Here is a 16,033-nt window from a genome sequence, read left to right as displayed (position 1 = left end):
GTTAAAGCTGAGTGTCCACCCTGGCCACTTCAGAACTGGGGGAGAGGGAGAGGACTGGAGGCGGGAGGGTCGCTGCTGGCCAGTGCACACTCTGTTCTTTGCATCCCATTCCCTGTGGCCCCATGTGCCTGAACCCCGCCTGCTCGGGACCGCTCTCCCTCCGTTCCCCTCGTCTTCTGCCCCTATTTTGCACTTTTCTTTCCCTTTCTTTGCATTCCTGGGGGGCTTCCTTTTTGTGTGCCTGGATTTCTCTTTTCCTCCTGTGGGTGTGTGTGTGTTGCTACTTCTCTCCATCTCTGTCTTTCTTCTCTCTGTGTTTCTCTCTTGTGTCTTTTTGTCCTTATCTTGGTCTCTCTGCTTCTATTTCTACCTCTTTCAGCGTGTGCGTCTCCCTTTCCCTGTATGTCTCTTTCTGTCTTTCTCCGAGTCTCTCTTCTTTTCCCCGCCCCCCTCACTCCCCTTTCTCCGTCTCTCTCTGTCTCTGCGCCTTTCTCACCCTCACTTTCTCCCCTCCTGCCTGCTCGCTGCTCCCTGCGCCTGGCCTGCCCCCACCGCTGCCGGTTCAGGGGAACGTGTGCGGAGCGATTGTCCTGGGGGACATTTGATGGATTAGAGCGCTGAACAGTTCCATTGCTAGGGGACCACCTGATCTCCTCCAGCCTGCGTCCCATATAAAGCCGGCAGCCGGAGTGCTTAGCACAGCTCCTGCGATCCCCTGTCTGCGCGCCGCCGCTGCCAAGCCCGAGTGGGAGCCCGAGCCCGAGCCGGAGCCCGAGCAGGGGCCGCCGCCACCCGTGCCGGCTCCGAGCGGCCTCCCGCCCGCCTGCCCGCTGGGAGCTGTCCAGTGCTGAAAACCGGCGCGGACAGTCAATCGCGCCCGGCTGGCCGCCTCCCCCCACCGGGGCCCCACGCAACTGCCCCCGCCGAGCCCCCCGCCAGTCGCACCATGCCGCGCTCCTTCCTGGTAAAGAAGATCAAAGGGGACGGCTTCCAGTGCAGCGGGGTGCCGGCCCCCACCTACCACCCCTTGGAGACAGCCTACGTGCTGCCTGGCGCCCGGGGGCCTCCCGGGGACAACGGTGAGTGGGACCCGGCGGGGGGGTTGGGAGGAGAGACGAGGGGAGCTGGGGCCCTCCCCAACTTGGGCCACGAGGAGGGGCGCGTGCGACAGGAAACCCCGGGAGGAGATATCTCTGGCCGTGGGCGCCTCCCGGGCTTTCCAAGGGCCGTGCGTGCGGGCGGGGCAGGGGCTAGGTAGTACAAAGGGAAAGTCGCGGGGTCGGCCCATCCCGCAGCCACGCGCCAGTCGGTACTTTGAAAGTTGTGGCCCTCAAATAGGGCTAGAGTGAGGGGGTGGCGAGAGAACACAGAGAGAGGTCTGTTCATGAAGGGCCAGTGCTGGGGACTAAAGCGCAAGGCAGTTTGAGGGTTCCCTCTCCCCAGCTGAGGAAGAGAAGCTGGCTGCCTGGGGAGGGGGAAGGTAAAGAGCCCTGGATGTTCAGTCCCTGGAGAGACAGGGTTGGTTCTCTGGGGGTGGCTGGGGGCACCCTCCCTCCCTTCAAACCTGCTCCCCTGCCGATGTCACTCAAGTGCTCTCAGACCCCCTCTCTCAATAACTCTTTTGTTACCCTCAGCCACATGCCTGCCAAAGGCTGGGCCTGTCCTGGCGACTGCAAGAAAGAGGGGATTTCTGGGAGGGGTTCCCCCAAAGTGGCTCCTGGTCCCCTGGATTGCACTTCTTCCCCATCCCCAGCTTCTCAAACCCCCTCCAGAACCAACCCTGGTGCTCCTCGTAAGCCCCCTCCCTACTACATACACACACACACACACACACACACACACACACACTCCCATCTCTTCTCAGAATAAGTTCCTGCAGGGACAAGGGTTTGAGGAACAAGAGAGGTCATTCAGGTGCAGAAGGGGGTGATCTCTGGAGGGCAGGGAAAAGTGGAGACTGCTTCTGTGGATCCCATCCTCCACCAAGGGGATCATAAAGGGGTTCTCCCCTGATGGCCCCCACCAGGGCAGGTGTCTGGAGAGGAGGTGTCCCTTTGGTAGTGAGAGATCTGACATCACATGTGGCAGCTTTGGGGTGTGTGTGGGGGGGGGAATGGGGGTGGGGAGAGAGAGATTGAGAGAGGAGAAGAGAAAGGGCCGAGAATGAGGGGGGAACTGAGATGGCAAAGACAGGAGTCTGGGAGGGTGGGGGCTTCCACCTCTGGGATTTCCAAGCACTTCACCCACATTCCATCACTCTGCCACACCAGGTAGAGAGAGAGAGTGCTGGGCAAAGGGCTTTGTGACCTCATCAAGGTCAAAGAAGTTACAGAGTGATCAGGGATACAGCTACAGCCCCTCATCCCCTAGCCTCCCCCAGATCATTAACAGAAACCCCTTCTCCTCTGTCCACATATCCCTTATTCTACTGTCCTCTTTTCGTGACCGTAGGGCCTCTTGAGGTGGAGGACAGAAGCCCAGGGACATGGCTGAGCTGGGCTGAGGGCTGGCAGGACAGAGGGTGGACCTGGGGCTATGCCAAAGCTGGAGAGTGTGTGCTCAAAGCTGGTGGAAACTGAAATATCTGCAAGCTTGGGATATGGATCCCTTAAGGGACTGACACAAAGCTCTGGGATTCCAGCCCCTGAAGCCCCGTTGGTCCTGTCCCCAGGCCAGCTGAGGAAACCCAGAGAAGCCCAGAGAATTTCCCATTCACAGCCAAAACTGCAGGCTGTTCCTCAGGAGGGAGGCAAGAGAATGCCTTGCCTTGAATTCAGTCCAGAAAAGCTTTGAAAGGAGCCCCTGAGTGAATAGTGGGAAGCAGGGCGGGTGCAGAGCCACCAGCAGGGTGTTTCTGCAGAGGTTCCACCGGGTTTAACACCCTAGAACCACCTCCGTCTTTGTCCCTTTCCCCACGGGGCTCCAGACCAACTCCCTCACCTCTCAGGAATCCTGAGGCTGTCCTGATAGCCAGAAACCTGGCCTGAAACTTGGAGGCCGGGGCTCTATATCTCTCACTTGCTGTGTGACCTTGGGCAAGTGCCTTCCCTTCTCTGGTCCTCAGCCTCCCCAGCAGTGAAAGAGTTTTGATGGCAGAAACTAAGCATCCTTCCAACTTTGACAAGCTCAGCTTCTGTGAAGGTCAAGTATGGAGTGTGAAGCACTGGAGATGCCTGCACAGGGGTCTAACAGGAGGCTGGGAGGCCATTGTCAGGTTTTCCTTAGGGCTCCACTGAACATACGCCACCTGGCTGAGGGTAGCGGCATTTCTGGGATCAGGCATTTTTCTTGGCTTTGGTCTCAGTAGGCTACCCCATGTTGAGGACAGGCACCCTGGCCTGGCCACCTTGGCAGTGTCTGCAGTGGAAAGTCAGTGCCAGAGACCAAGCCAAGGTATGACTTGGAAATACAAAGTCTGCCTTGTCCTGTTTTCGGGGGCCTCTTCCCTCCCTGGGGTGTGGCCAGACTGGGCAGTGAGGGATCCCTTATTCCCTGGGTGGGTGGAGGGTGCTGGGGGTCTGCTGAAAGCCTGCCGGCTCCTGGTGGCCCGTTGTCTCCGCTCTGCCGGAAATAACCTTGCTGAGCATTTGAGGGAAGTGTGAAAAATTGCTGAGCCGACGTTTTTCTCTCTCAGCGTGTGTAAGTGTGCTGGGTAAACAAGGAGAAAGAGAGGAGGGGGGAAGATGAGGAGAGGGAGGGAGGAGAAGCAAGGAAGGGAGGGAGGGAGGGAGGGAGGGAGAGAGGGGGAGGCCTGGGGCTGGAGATAGTTCCAGTTATTAGAAAGATCTTCTTACAAGCCATTCCTGCAGCTCGGGCTGCAGGGTCAGGAGGAGGCTGGAGGGAGGGAAACCTGGGTCGGGGGAGCAGGGGTTGGGGGAGCTTGTGAATGTGGAGGTCAGAGAACCCACATGCTCCTAGCTGATAAAGATGCAGAACCCCAAATTAAAGAGGTGTACCCCAGCTCTGGGAATGCCTGAGAATGCTGGAGAATTCCTGGAGGACTCCTCCTCCTCCTACACACACACACACACACACACACACACACACACACACACACACACGAGCAATGTTCTTCTCTGCCTTCCTACTCCCTTTCAGCTCTACCACCAGGCAGAGCAGAGGGTGCAGCAAGTGCGTCTGTGCTCCAGGGTCCCCCCAAGCCCACAGAACCCCTAAATAGGAAAGGGGAGCCCCCAAAATGGAGAAAGCACCAGGTCTCTCTGCAGAGCTCCCTGATAAGTGGGAATCGATCTAATTTCATTGTCCCCTCCAGTAAGATCCTTCTCTTGCTCCTCCACTGCTTTCCCTTCCCCTTGTCTCCCCTGGGTAATTCTGAGCACAGACTCAGTCTTTCTGGGAGATGCCAACTCACATCATCCTAACCCTCCGCTAACCTCACCCTCCAACTCCACCAGGCCTTCCCCAGACCAGAGCCCCCATCCTGAAGGATGCTGGGACTCTCAGCCACCCCAGAGAAGGTGGCCCACCCATATGCATGTCAGTGGTCTCTGTGGGCCCCTGCCAAGAACATCTTTTGGAGTGTCTGCCTCCCCTCTACCTTAACGCTGAACCCCAGCTGGGAGCTAGGCCCCCCTTCCTCTGCATCCCCACCCTGTCCTGCCCTCATGCCCTCTCAGAGTGCATCCAACCCAGGCAGATGAGGGATCAATGCCAATCCAATAACGCAGTTGTCTGCCCTCTGCAGCTACATTAAGCCTCCCCCAGCAAGCTGAGGAAACTCTCCTACTTCTACCCATGGGCTTATCTAGTTGACCACATTAAACCAGCGCCCACTTCCTCTCACTCCCTCTGATGGCGCCAGGTAGTCGCTCCAGGCCAGGCCTAGGAGTCCGGCCCAATGTCCCCAGCTGCCACACATCCATTCCTCAGAAAGTTCCTCTGGGGAGCAGTGATGCAAAAGGGCTTCCCCAATCTTTTGGAAGAGTGAGCACAGAGAAGTCTGGGGAGGTGCCCATGGACACACAGCAGGCCCATCTGAGTCTTCTCTAACCACCCATTTCCCTGGTAACTTGGCCTTGGTCCAGGTCCAAGGTCCGCGTTAAAGACAAGTCAGAGGCCCAGGTTCAAAGTCTAGGTCGAGGTCTAACATTCAGTCCAATCATCCAAGTACAGATCTGAGGTCCAAGTCCAATGCCTAGGTCAAACTTCAGGTATAGGACCAGGTCCATGGACTAGGTACAAGGTCAGTGTCTGAGGTTATAGGTCCAGGTCTGCTATCCAGAACAAATCCATGTCCAATTTCAAATTTCAATATCTATGAACAGGTCCAGGGCAAAGCGCTGGGTCCAGAATCAAGATTCAGGCCCAGTTTCCAGTCCAAGGTCATGTCCAGATCTATTCTCAAGGCTGGCCTGAGTTCAAGTCTTAGATTCACCATTAGCCTTCCGGGTGGTCCTGGCCTAGTCTCTCCTCTCCTCCCAGCCTCCGTTTCCCTTTCATGATATCAAACAGTTGAATATGATCTCCTTCAGCTTTGACCTTCTAGGGACCCAGAAATCTAATTTTCCTGTGAATTAACAGGGCTCAGTGGAAGTGTGGAATGATGAGACCCATGTGAGATACGGAATCTGGGAACCCCTGATTTCCTCTAAAGCCTGGGGTTACGAGAGGGTCATGAGGGTCCCGAGCTGAGCTTCCACACTTTAGAGAGTCTCAGTCTTTGACTGCTGAAGGAGGGCGGGAGAGTACACCAAGTCCCTTATGTCAGTGCAGCAGTCTACACATCCCAAAGGCACTCTCTGGCCACACAAATCCACAGTGGGCAAAGGGCAGGGGGGGCAGGGGAGGATTCACTCCAACCTACAGAGGCAAAACTGAGGTCACAGAGGGGCCATGACTTGCCCGAAGTCACAAGAGCATAAATGGTGTGCCCTGTCACACCTCCCTGGTGGGTGCTACATCCACAGGTTCTAGGGGCCCCCACAGCCTGGAGGCCCTCTGCCAGGAGAGATGGGGTCCCTCAGGCCTCTTGGTCTCCTTCCCAGCTGTGGACTCCCCTGCAGTGAAGTGTCTACTGCCAGCCTTTGGGTAGGGAGGGGTTTGGAATGGGCCTTCTAGAGAGAGGGGGGGCACAGCAGAAAGTAGGAGGCCGGGAGAGGAGGTGGAGCACTGCGCAACACACCCTGTCTCCGGAAGGAAGCCCAGAAAGGGCCCACTGGAGAACCCCCCGAGGGAGCGGGAGGCAGCTCCACCAACCAGGATGGGCAACTGAAGACCCTGAGCCACTCACTGTAATCTCCACACCCCCCTGAAAAATCTTTCCTGTTGATTCCTGCAGAGCTCTGGACCTCCCTGTAGGCCACAGGAATTGGGTCACAGTCAGGAAAGACCAGAATACGGGGAATTCCAAGAGGTGGGGGTGGTGGGGAAGAGCCTTGGAATTATCTTGAAGTTCCTTGGACCTGTGTCAGTGGGCATCAGCCCCAAGCCGTGCAGCGTTGGTCATGTTAGGCCAGACCTCACTCTGTCCACTGCTCATTTGGACTCAGGGACCTCCTCCCCGTGGGCAGATGTACCAGCTGCCAGGCCTTTGGAGGAGGTGGGTGTCATTTCTGGTCCAGTGCCCAGGGAACCGCTAACAAAGATGCTATAATAAGGGGAGGGGGAGGTACCCAGCCCCTTTGCCCAGCTCTGTGAGCAGACAGGAGAAACTATTTTTATCCCGCTTTGCTGCTGACAGACCTGGCTTTCTGCTCAGCTGGCTGGAGCTGATTCTCGAGGCCCGAGGCCCTGGCACAGCAAGAAGCAGGTCTAAATATACCCATACAGCAGCCCCTCCAGCCCCCACCACCCAGCAGGGCCCAGCCCTCCTCAGGAAAGTGGGCCGCCTGGGAAGCTGGCCCACCACCAGGCCCCTGTCTTTTTCTGCCCATTTTGGGACAGAGAGGTGAGGCTGAGGCTAGGAATTCCCTGGAGAAAGTTTGGCACCTTGGGAGTCTGGGAGAGACTGGGGAAAGGAGTCCTGGACTGAAAAAAAGAAAAGAAAAGAAAAGGAGGCCAACCCAGCTCTGATGAGAACTTGTTTTGTGACCTGAGGTGGGTCAAGGCCCTTGTCTGGGCTTCAGCTTCTGCAGAACAAGGGCATGGAGGGAAGTGACCTTAGATGTGAGCTAATGTGCACAAAGTATTTAGCAGGGTGCCTTGCACGAAGTAAGTGCTCAATAAGTGATAGACATTACTGTTATTAAGTATGATTTACAAATATTTACAAGGGCCTGAAGCATTTTCCACAACAGCTTCTCCATGCCCCTACTACCCCATGCCCCCACCCACCCCACCACAGCCTAACTAGATGGGAGTGTTTGCGCAGCACCCCACCACCGCTCTCCCCACCACCCCTCCCCCCACCAATTGAAGATCTCTTCCCCAGCAAGTCTCCATGCCCTCTCTGGTGTTTTGGAAAAAACACGGGCCTTGGAAGGTTTCAGACCTGCCACCTCCCTCTCCAGTGACCTTGGGCAAATCCCCTCCCCTTTCTGGGCCTCTGGGCACAGGGCGATGTCTGGCTTACAGGGAGGCTGGTGTCAGTTGGAAGCACCAGCAGTAACAGTAGTAGTATTTGTTACACATGCCCCTCCATCCCCCCAGGGGGTCAGGTAGCTAAATGAGACAGTGTCTGCAGAGGGCCCAGCACCTTAATTCTCATAAATTTACCTTTCACGACTCCTTTGAGTACTAATTTTTAAAAAGATAGATTCTGGACCTTCAGCCTAAAATCTCAAGACTCTTGGGCAGGGAAAACCCAAGTCATTCCCAGGAAACATGTGCACATCTCCAAAGTATTTCTGGTCCCTCCCCATATCCCTACATGACGTGGGTGGCTCTGGTCCTCATTCCTCAAATGGAGGATTTGAGCCCAGAGAAGTTATGCAACTTACCCAAGGTCACACAGCTAGGGTCTGAATTCAAGGGCCAGGATGAGAGATCTCATCTGAGATTCTCTTTTCTCTGAATCCCAGACCATCCCTATCTCTGTGGGAACCCAAACAAGAGTCCTGTCTCACCCTGTCAGTTGCAGGATAGGTATCTCAGCCTTCTATAGTCACCCTTAGGACAGAGGAGGATACGTGTCTGGGTTCCATGCATCAGGTTAAAGTATGGCTTTTAGTCTCCTAAAGAAGTCTCCAGGGTTGAGGCTCAGAGAGGTGACGTGGTTTGCTCAAGGTCACACAGCAGCATAAGACACCCATGTGTATCTCCTACTCTCTGGCAGATTAGAAGGATATCACCAGGAAATGTAGGAATACTACCAACGACAATAATAATAACAGGTCGAGAGGGCAGCTATTATGTGTCAGGCATTGTACTGAGCACTTTACATGCATTCATTTATTCAACCTTATTATGAGCTCCCTTATACAGGTGTGGCAGAAAGAGGTTAAGTAACTTGCCCAAGGTTGCATAGGGAGATGTCTGTGAATCTGAGGAAAACGGGGTGGAATTGGAGGAGCGAGGAGTGGAGGGGACAAAGAGCATCATGGAGGGACTGATTCAGCCATGATGCAGAAAAGGTCTTTAGACCATTCCAGTCAATCTTTCTCATGTATAGATTCCGCCCAGGAAGGTTAAGCAACCTGGCCACAGTCACAAAGCAAGTTAGAACCACTTCCTCCTAACATGACCACACAAACTCTCATAGGATGCTCTCAACCCATTCCAAAATCCACTGACAGGGTGTCTGGTCTGGGCTCACAATTACTATCCTGAAGACAATTCTGCATCCCTCCCTAGGCAAATGAGCAGCCTTTGTTAAAGGCGCCCCTACTTTATAAAGAGCCCCTTGCAACAAGAGTAAAGTCAACAGTGCTGAAGGCCACCAGCAGAGGGCGCCATGGGCAGAGCACCTCATTGAGAACGCTCTGGTTCACTGATGGAGCTCCTACTATGCACCAGAAATTTTCCCATCAGAATGTGAAATAGAAATTACACATCCTGGGTGAGGAAACAGAGGCCCAGAGAGGAGCAGTAAAATGTGTTGGGGCAGACGCCAAGAAAGCTGCAGCACAGAAACCCATCTGGGGAGATTGTTATTGTTGTTCATGGTAACAGCCAACATGCATGGTGGATTTAAAATGTGCCAGCCACTGAGCTGGAATCCTGACTCTAACTTATTAGCTGCACAATCTTAGGCTTGTTACTTAATTTCCTCGTGCCTTGGTTTCCTCTTTTGTAAAATGGTACCACTTTGTGCGTCATGAGGGTAGAGTGCATTCATGTGTGGAAAGCCCCTGTAAGAGTGCCTGACACAGGAGTGCTCTGGGAGTGTTGGTTATTATTTGTTTATACATTGTCTGTTTACTGACGACCCCTTACTGAAATGGTAGAGGCACATAGAGGCCAAATCGTTTGTCCAAGGTCACACCGCTGGGAATAGCAGAGCCAAAACAATCCAGGCTGTCTGGCACCAAAGCTGTACTCTTATCCAATATGTCATCCTTCTTTAATAATAGAACATGCAAGGCACTGGTTACATGATCAGTCACCCCTCCAAACAAATCCCATTAAAAAAAAAGGACCCGAGGCACAACCTGCCCAAAGGCACCCAGATGGAATCTGTGTTGGAGAACCAAATCACCCTTCCCCTTCCATGGCCCCAGCCACATGAGGTGCAGACCTGCCCTGAGACCAGGTGGACAGGACTGTCTACCAGGCCCTGCTAGGCTGGGGAGTGAGGCTGGCCTCGCAAATCGTCATCACTCATTCCACAAATACTTATTAAGTGCCTACTAGCTAGGGCCCTAGGAATGGGAGGTGAACAGCTCAGCCACAGCCCCTTCCTGGAGGACCTCTCACTATGTGGGAAACCAAGGGGGCAGTAGATTCCAATCCTTGCTCCATCCCTGGAGCAAGGGCCATCACCACACTGTTCGTCAGTTTCCTTATCTGTGATAAGAGCAGTTTTGTGATGATTCAGTGAGATGATGGGAGCGAAGCACTTAGCACAGAGCCTGACGCACACAGTAAGTGCTCAATGAATATTAGCTATTATTATCATCACCAGGAATTACAACGTGAGGAAATACAGAAGGAGAAGGAGGGGGGTCTGGGAGTGCCTGACAGGTATTTAACTCAGTCTGAAACAACACTCCTGAACGTTCTGGGACTTGAGTACCACGCCTGGTTCCTGGAGTGGGAAGCAGGGGGATCTCCAGACCAGAGGCAGATGGGATGGAAGACATAGGGTTCGGAGAGGCTGGGCATCTCCTCTCCCCAGATTAAAACATTGCCACTATCACTATCCCCCTTTACATCCAAGCACAGAGCCTCTCCCTACTAGGTCATCCACTTCCTCAATCCACAATCACTTCTATGTGCAGAGGCCCCTGTGCTGGCTGCTGAAGGGACAGAGATAAAAACGGGGGCATACCCTTGCTTTCAGGGGCACACAGACTTCACCCTGTGTCCATCCCAAATGCCAGATGAGAGGCAAAGGCCTGGAGGCTGAATCAGGCTGTGTAGGGAACCAAACCTGACCAGAATACCCAGCGAAAAGTCTGAATATCTTGGAATCCTGTTTCCCCTTACAAAACCCTCTTCCACCTGCTCACTTCAGCTAAGGAGGCTACGGGGAGAAGGGAAGGAGTAGTGGTTATCGGTTTCAGGGGTCACCAGGAGAAGGTCAAATCCCACTCCCCAGCTGGGAAACCTCTGAAAGGGACTTAACCTTCATTGTTCTGCGGAATCACAGAAAAATGGAATCAGTTGCTCATCAAGTGCCAGGATGAAAAGTTTGTCTGCCAGAAACTCGACAGGGAGCCCAGCCCCCAGGGTCCCAGGGAAGGTGCTAGGACCAGCCTAGGCCATGGGAGGCAGAGGCAAATCAGAATGGCCCCTGCCTATAAGAACCCCCTATGGAATCCCCTGGGAGACCCCAGCCTGCCCACCCACCAATCACTCAAACCCTTGGCAGACAGGATTCCTGGTCTTACTCCAGTTAAGTGGGAGGAGGAGGGGAAGGTGAATTCTCACTGGGGACTCCCAACGACTTCTAGAGGAGCACAGAGCAAAGCAGGCTTGGGAGCAGGTATGAGGAAGTCCCCTTTCTGTAGCACCTATTACATGCCACACACTTGACCCCTCTTAAATGCTCCAGCAACCCTGGCAGGTGGGTCTAACTGGATTGTGATTCCTTCGTGCAACATCTATTCATCGCACATCTACTTTGAGCCAGGCATGTGTTGAGCATACAGATCCAACCCTGGGGAGCTCACAGTGTGGTGGGGGAGGAGACTATCTCCAAGCAAGTAAAAAGCATAATTATAATAGCTAACATTTATATAGCAATTACTGTATGTTCCCCCCTTTGTTAATTTCCTTACACATAAAATGGGGATTACAATAGTGTCGACTTCCTTGGGTCTGTGACAATTAGAGTTAACATGTGTAAAGCACCGAGGCAGACAGTAAGAGCTTAATACATGTTTATTATCGTCACTTTACTCAGTCCTTCCAACGACCCTGGAAGGAGGTGTCCAATCACAAGCTGCATTTTGCAGATGAGAAAATTGAGATCCAGAGAAGTCACAGGACTGCAATGGCAGAATGTTGTTGGAATAGAGGCAGCATGGGCTTCAGGGTCACACTGGCAAGGGCTCCATCACTTACTGACTCTAAGGTTAGACTGACTGCTGCATCTCTCTGTGCCTCAGTTTCTCTACCTGTAGAGTGGGTATTATAAGACCATCACTCCGTGGTTGTGAGCACTTGATAGTGAAGGTACGCTCTGTAGAACCGTGCCGGCCCCACGCTCCGTGGGATGGGGTGGCGGCTGTTTGCACTGCAGTCGACAGAGGAAGGAATTGAACCCAGGCTGTCTGACACGAAGAGCTGAGGTGCAGGTCGGAGACTGCCACTGTCGGGGCTGCCACAGGGGCGCTGAGCTACAGGGCACATAGGATGACCTGCTCAAAGCGGGAAACCCTCTTCGGCGCCTCCTCTCACCGCCCCTCCACTTCTCGCCCCTCCAGGGTACGCTCCGCACTGCCTGCCCCCGAGCAGCTACGATGCGGACCAGAAGCCGGGCCTGGAGCTGGCCCCGGCCGAGCCCGCGTACCCGCCGGCGGCGCCGGAGGAGTACAGCGACCCCGAGAGCCCGCAGTCGAGCCTGTCCGCGCGCTACTTCCGAGGGGAGGCGGCCGTGACCGACAGCTACTCCATGGACGCCTTCTTCATCTCGGACGGGCGCTCGCGGCGGCGGCGGGGCGGAGGCGGCGGGGACGCGGGGGGCTCGGGGGACGCGGGGGGCGCCGGGGGACGCGCGGGGCGAGCAGGGGCGCAGGCGGGCGGCGGGCACCGGCATGCGTGCGCCGAGTGTGGCAAGACCTACGCCACGTCGTCGAACCTGAGCCGCCACAAGCAGACGCACCGCAGCCTGGACAGCCAGCTGGCGCGCAAGTGCCCGACGTGCGGCAAGGCCTACGTGTCCATGCCCGCGCTCGCCATGCACGTGCTCACGCACAACCTGCGCCACAAGTGCGGCGTGTGTGGCAAGGCCTTCTCGCGGCCCTGGCTGCTGCAGGGCCACATGCGCTCGCACACTGGCGAGAAGCCGTTCGGCTGCGCGCACTGCGGCAAGGCCTTCGCCGACCGCTCCAACCTGCGCGCGCACATGCAGACGCACTCGGCCTTCAAGCACTACCGCTGCCGCCAGTGCGACAAGAGCTTCGCGCTCAAGTCCTACCTCCACAAGCACTGCGAGGCAGCCTGCGTCAAGGGGGCCGAGCCGCCCCCGCCGACCCCTGCTGGCCCGGCCAGCTGAGCCTTCCGCCTCGCCCGCGCGCCTGGAACTCGCTCTCCACGCGCCCCGGGTCCGCTACCTGCGCCCGCAGCGCCCTCGCCCACCCCCCGCTGCGTTTCCCTGCCCATGCCCCTCTCGTGAGGACCCCTGACCAGCCCTGAACTATTCTCTCCAGCCCCCAAGCCCACGACTCACTTCCAGCACCGTCTTCCCCAGCGTCCCCCTACCCACTGCTTCCTTTCCGGCCACCCCTCGGACCTTGACCCCCTGTCCGCGCCTTCAAGGCTCCCAACTCAGGCACCAGGTCCGCACCTCTCCCGCGCCAAGAGCCGGAAATTTCTCCCGCCCAGACCCCGCGCTGCTCTTCTAACTTCTAGATCTTTTCTGTCGCTTCTCAGCTGAATCTCTCTGACCATTCCTCTGTTGGAGCCCCCAATGAAAGCCGCATACCTATACCCTTGACGCCCACGCCTGCCTCAGTTTCCCCATCCATACCTGGACGCAGGCCCTGCCGCCCTGAGACCACAATCCAACCCAGACCATCCCTCTGGCCTCTGCTGAGTCTCCCAGAGTGTGCCCATCTGGGGATCTAATCTTCACCCTTCTTGAAGTCTCCAATCTGTCCCTGATCCCATCCATGCTCAGGCCTTAGGTCCGGCCATACATACACACACACACACACACACACACACACACACATTCCCACACACATTTCCTACTCTCTTCAGTCCATGGGGATCTCATCACCCACTCCCAGCCCCAGCTCCAGATGCCCTCACCTCTCTAGCAACTCTCACCCCTCTGAGTTTACCTAACCTGGAGGGGGCTTGAGGGGCACTTCAGGGCCCTGCCCCCTAGTGTAACCCCTCTCTCCCCGGCACAACCTGGGCTTCCACAATCTGGAGCTGCCCTACCCCCAGACTCTCTGAGCACTTTCCCCCATCCCCAGGGCCACAGATCCCCTTCCTTACTTGTTGGGGGGAGGTCTGGAGCACCTCACCAATGCCCTTCCCCCGTCCGGCTGGGTCCTTCCAGTTATTTATTTGTGTATTTATTTATTTATCTATTTATTATTCTATTTAATCTCTTGGCCTCACCCAGGGACAGTCTGGCTTCCCCAGCTGGACTGGGAGGTCAGGAAGCCAGGCAAGGAGAGGGACAGCATAGGCCACAGAAGGCTGCCCCCACCACACACACCCCCGCGTCTCGGGAGAAATCCATCCTCACCAGAGCCCGCACTCACTAAGGAAGGGGACTCGAGAATTGGGGGGCAGCTTGCTGACCCTCAACTTGTGGGGTGAGGGAGCATCAGGAGGTCCAGGCGTGGGGCAGGTCCCCGCCCTCCTGAACCTTACCCTGCCACTCCAGGCGGCCCGGAGAGAGGAGCCTCCTCGATTTGTTTCTTATTTATTCCTCTTCCCGAGGGACCCCAGGTTCCAGGGACCGACTGAGCCCCGGACCCGCTAGGGCCTCTGGCCTGCTCCCCGGGAGGGGCGCTCTCTCCCGGCCACGTCTATGCAACTCTCCCGGACAGAGGGGCCGGGCTGCCAGCCACCCGCCCGTTGGCCGCCACTACCTCCTCCGCTGCGCTTTTGCATGCCCGGGCGAGGACCGAAGCACACACCTCCACGCGCACGGGCCCCGGCCCCCTCCGCTTTAAGCACACGCCTCTGCCCCATTGCTCTGCACCCAGCTTACGGGCAGGAGTCCTGGACTCTCAGATCCTCCTCTCCCCTCCTCTTAGCCACAAAAGAAGGGGGAGACTGGAGGCACCCCTGTAGCAGGGGCACTTCCCCAGGGCTCCAGAGGGGTGAATGGGCCTTTGCTCAGCTCCAGGCCCAGCGGGAAGGGAGGCTGCAGGGATGGTGGGAGGGAGAGGGGTAGCAGAAGCAATTATGGAGGGTGTTGACCCTGTAAATAGGAACTTCTGACAGCAATAATTTTCCATGCATGCTAAGCCTTTTGGCCATATTTTGTATGAGCGCTTGGCGCTCCTCCTCCGTCCTATCCCAACTCACCCCCAAACCCCCATCCCTTCCCCACCTCCAGCAGTATTACTTGTAACGCAATTCAGGGATATTAAAGGGACTTTGGCCACTCACCATCGCCTCCAGACGTTCTGATTGGAGCAGGGTGCGGGGGCGAAGGGGGGAATGAGAAGAAGGGGAGGGCATCCGAGAGACAGTATTTTTCCACTCCGTTTTCCTCTCTATAGCCTGACCAGCCTGTAGCTGCCACCAAGGGTCACATAGCCCCAAGGGTCCCTTGGCATTTACAGGGTCTCAGGCATCCTCAATCCTTAATATTCCTCAAATAAGGGTTTAAAAACCTGATTAATAACATGTGAGTGAAGCCAGTTGCCTTAAGACATTAGGGAAGGTGAAGCCTGTGACTAATTGGAGTGTGTCTCACCTTAGAGAAATACGATTCAAATTACACCTACCAAACAATTACAACTGTGGTCCACATGTGTCTGTGGACAGCCAGTTTACAACCCCAATATTCTTCCCCAGTTCATCCCCTACTGCTCTGCCCAGTCATATATGGTCACATATTCAGTGAGTGGAAGCAGGCAAAAATGTTGACTTTGGCTCAGCTGGCAAAGTTGTCCAAAAACAGTGAGTTGCCCATAGAGCTTCTGAGCTACCTGTCACCAAAAGTGTTCAAGTCAACCAATACATCATGCTCAATAGCTGCCTTAGCGATCCTTCAAAATACAAATCTGTCTCACCTTACTGAAAACTTCAGTGGGGACCACCAACCCCTGCCACCTACCCTCAACTCAGACTTACCAAGAAGCATAACCTGCATGTTTTGAAGGATGGATGCCGAGTAATGGGATGGGGAAGCTGCAGGCTAGAACCTGCCTCCTCTGGGGCCTCTTTGTCGGTTTCCTCCTGTGTAAGCAGTGCACTCAGTTTGCAGACTGTCTACCTGGTGCCTGTCCGCCTTCCCTCCACACACCTCTGGACAAGCAGCTGCATCCTGAGCAATGTGCTAGCTGTTTTCAACAACAACAGCAGTTGTGGGAACCTTCCCCTAACTCTGCAAAATCTCCAATGGTTTCTTGTTTGTTTTCTTTGAGACAGAGTCTGGCTCTGTTGCCCAGGCTGGAGTGCAGTGACGCAATCTCAGCTCACTGCAACTTCTGCCTTCTGGGTTCAAGCAGTTCTCCTGCCTCAGCATCCCAGGTAGCTGGGATTACAGGCATGCACCACCATGCCTGGCTAATTTTTTTTTTTTTTTTTTTTTTTTTTTTTTTTTTTTTTTTTGAGA

General features: G+C 55.4%; 1 protein-coding gene and 1 long non-coding RNA gene across 2 annotated transcripts in view; one reads left to right on the top strand and one right to left on the bottom strand.

Moving 5' to 3' along the window:
* LOC126964354 (uncharacterized) overlaps positions 1 to 16,033 on the bottom strand; it is a 90,465-nt gene that overhangs the window by 65,964 nt on the left and 8,468 nt on the right. The window lies entirely within an intron of this gene.
* Positions 890 to 14,858, top strand: SCRT2 (scratch family transcriptional repressor 2). Its single transcript, XM_050807264.1, has 2 exons — positions 890 to 1,079; positions 11,988 to 14,858. The coding sequence occupies exons 1-2, from the start codon at positions 947 to 949 to the stop codon at positions 12,776 to 12,778; spliced, it is 924 nt and encodes a 307-aa protein (XP_050663221.1). The 5' UTR covers positions 890 to 946; the 3' UTR covers positions 12,779 to 14,858.

The sequence above is a fragment of the Macaca thibetana genome, chromosome 10, assembly GCF_024542745.1.
Source record: "Macaca thibetana thibetana isolate TM-01 chromosome 10, ASM2454274v1, whole genome shotgun sequence".
NCBI lineage: Eukaryota > Metazoa > Chordata > Mammalia > Primates > Cercopithecidae > Macaca > Macaca thibetana.
The sequence above is the reverse complement of the archived record's forward strand: the minus strand, read 5'-3'. Positions and strand labels throughout refer to the sequence as shown.